At 35.2% G+C, this 2,054-nt stretch overlaps 1 protein-coding gene across 1 annotated transcript in view; it reads right to left on the reverse strand.

The window, feature by feature from the left end:
• LOC108748804 (fatty acid synthase-like) overlaps positions 1-2,054 on the reverse strand; it is a 32,342-nt gene that overhangs the window by 1,496 nt on the left and 28,792 nt on the right. Inside the window, exons 16-18 of the mRNA XM_018487165.1 lie at positions 1,790-2,038; positions 856-1,681; positions 264-736 (exon numbers count right to left, since the gene is read on the reverse strand). Coding sequence (XP_018342667.1) covers positions 264-736; positions 856-1,681; positions 1,790-2,038 — 1,548 coding nt within the window. The remainder of the gene's footprint in view (positions 1-263; positions 737-855; positions 1,682-1,789; positions 2,039-2,054) is intronic.

Here is a 2,054-nt window from a genome sequence, read left to right on the forward strand (position 1 = left end):
ACATTGTTCGTAATAACTCAGGAGCACCGTCGATGAGGACAAGTCGACCTTTAAAATTCTTAGCTTCCAATCTTCTTGTTACTTCAATTGCGATAAGAGATCCGAAGGAATACCCTACCATTACAAAATCTTTTCCATTTGTCAGTATTGAAAGTATATGCTGTAAAAATATAAAAAGTATTCGATGAAATTTATATCTACTGAAATGATGAAAACAATTTTTATCAACATAAAATGAAATTACTATTGTGATGATTGCATACGTTTGTGAGTTGATTAGTCGTTTCCAATATCATATTTGTAGAATTGATGTTATTTGTCGTATAATGCAAAACTGATGTTGAAAATTTAATACATGGTATTACGGTTTTAAATACAGGACCACATCCGTCAATACCCGGTATAAGAAATACTTCAGTCGTACTGTTCTGTCTGTTAGTTGAAAAATCTGTTGGAGAAACAAAGTCTTCATTTTTTAATGTAATACCAACTAAAAGTTTTAAACCGTCTGACTTCTCTATGTCAAATATCTTATCATCATCCACGTCATCGTCACCGATGCTTGTAATAGGCATCTTAATGAGTTTTGCGAAAGTAAGATTTCTTATCTCTTGTGCTGTGACAAATATATCAAATTCTCGTTCCAGAGTTTGCTTGACTTCTACAGCCATCATGGAGTCCATTCCAAGTTCGGCCAGAGATGAATTTGGACTTACAACTTTTATGTCACTTATGTCTACAATATAGAATATAAAATTATTATAATCAATAGTATAACGCTTTTTCCGTAAACTAGACTAGCAAATAAATATTTGCAAAAGTTAAAGTTGAATAAGTTTTCATAAGAGCACCTACCTAAAATATTAGCAACTGTTTCTACCAGATTTCCTTGACATCCAATTTTTTTTTCAGCTACGACCATGCTGCTCACAATCGGCCGATTTTGAAGTAAAAACTTATCAAGCTCATCGAGACAGCAGGAAATCTTTTGCTGTAAAGTACCACCAATGATTAATTCCTTATCCTCTTCCTGCATATCAGCGACAAGACCTACGTCACCCACAGCTCCCCATTGAATCGCTAATCCTGGTAATCCTTCTTCCACTCTCTTCTCGCAAATTCTCTCCATAATGGAATTGGCCATGCCATAATTCGTCTGGCCAATGTATCCTCTGCCGCAGGAAACGGAAGAGAACACCACAAAATGTCGAAGGTTAAGACAGATTTTCCTAGAAAGTTTGTCCAGCATTTGCGTTGCACGAGCTTTCGATTGGAAGGACTCTGAAAATGTTTGTGCGGATTGATTTTTGAGGACGCCATCCCTCAGTACCACACCCAGATTGAATATAGCGTCCACCGGAGCTTCTTTTTCTACAGTCCTTAAAAGATATTCGCAATCTTTGAGGTCAGCAACATCGATATTCTTGATGATCAGAACATTTACGCCATACGATTTCCACAATCGAACTTTCATACGTTGGTAACCGTTTTTTATTCCATTTCTTGAAATCAGAACAATGTTTCTGGCACCACGAAATATAAGCCAGTCTGTTAATTCTAAACCAAATCCGCCCAGGCCTCCTAGTATAATGTAACTCCTATCTTTGAGACAATAATAGCGACGATACGCAAGAATGTGCTTATCTAAAGGTTCATCCTTTTCATGAATGTTTATAATTATCTATAAAAATAATCATATTTCAAAAATGCACGTTATGCATGTCAATAAGATTATATAAGGCTTTAACTTGCGAATAAACTCTTCTGTTATTATTCAATATAAGCATACCTTTCCTGTGTGTTTCCCGCTGGCCATAAACCTGAAAGCTTCTTCAATATCAGTTTTTGGAAAAATTTTTGCTTGAATTGGTTTGATTGTTCCATTTTTTAAACCATCGGCTACCATTTTGAACAATAGGAATTTATATTTGTGATCACCAGTGAACATATTATCCAGTAGAATTCCTTGAAAGCTAATTCCTTTATTAAACTCGGACATATTCAGGGAATTATTAGATACAAGATCAAATTTTCCAATCTCTAAGAATCGACCG

This window comes from Trachymyrmex septentrionalis, unplaced genomic scaffold, assembly GCF_001594115.1.
Source record: "Trachymyrmex septentrionalis isolate Tsep2-gDNA-1 unplaced genomic scaffold, Tsep1.0 scaffold242, whole genome shotgun sequence".
Classification (NCBI taxonomy): Eukaryota; Metazoa; Arthropoda; class Insecta; order Hymenoptera; family Formicidae; genus Trachymyrmex; species Trachymyrmex septentrionalis.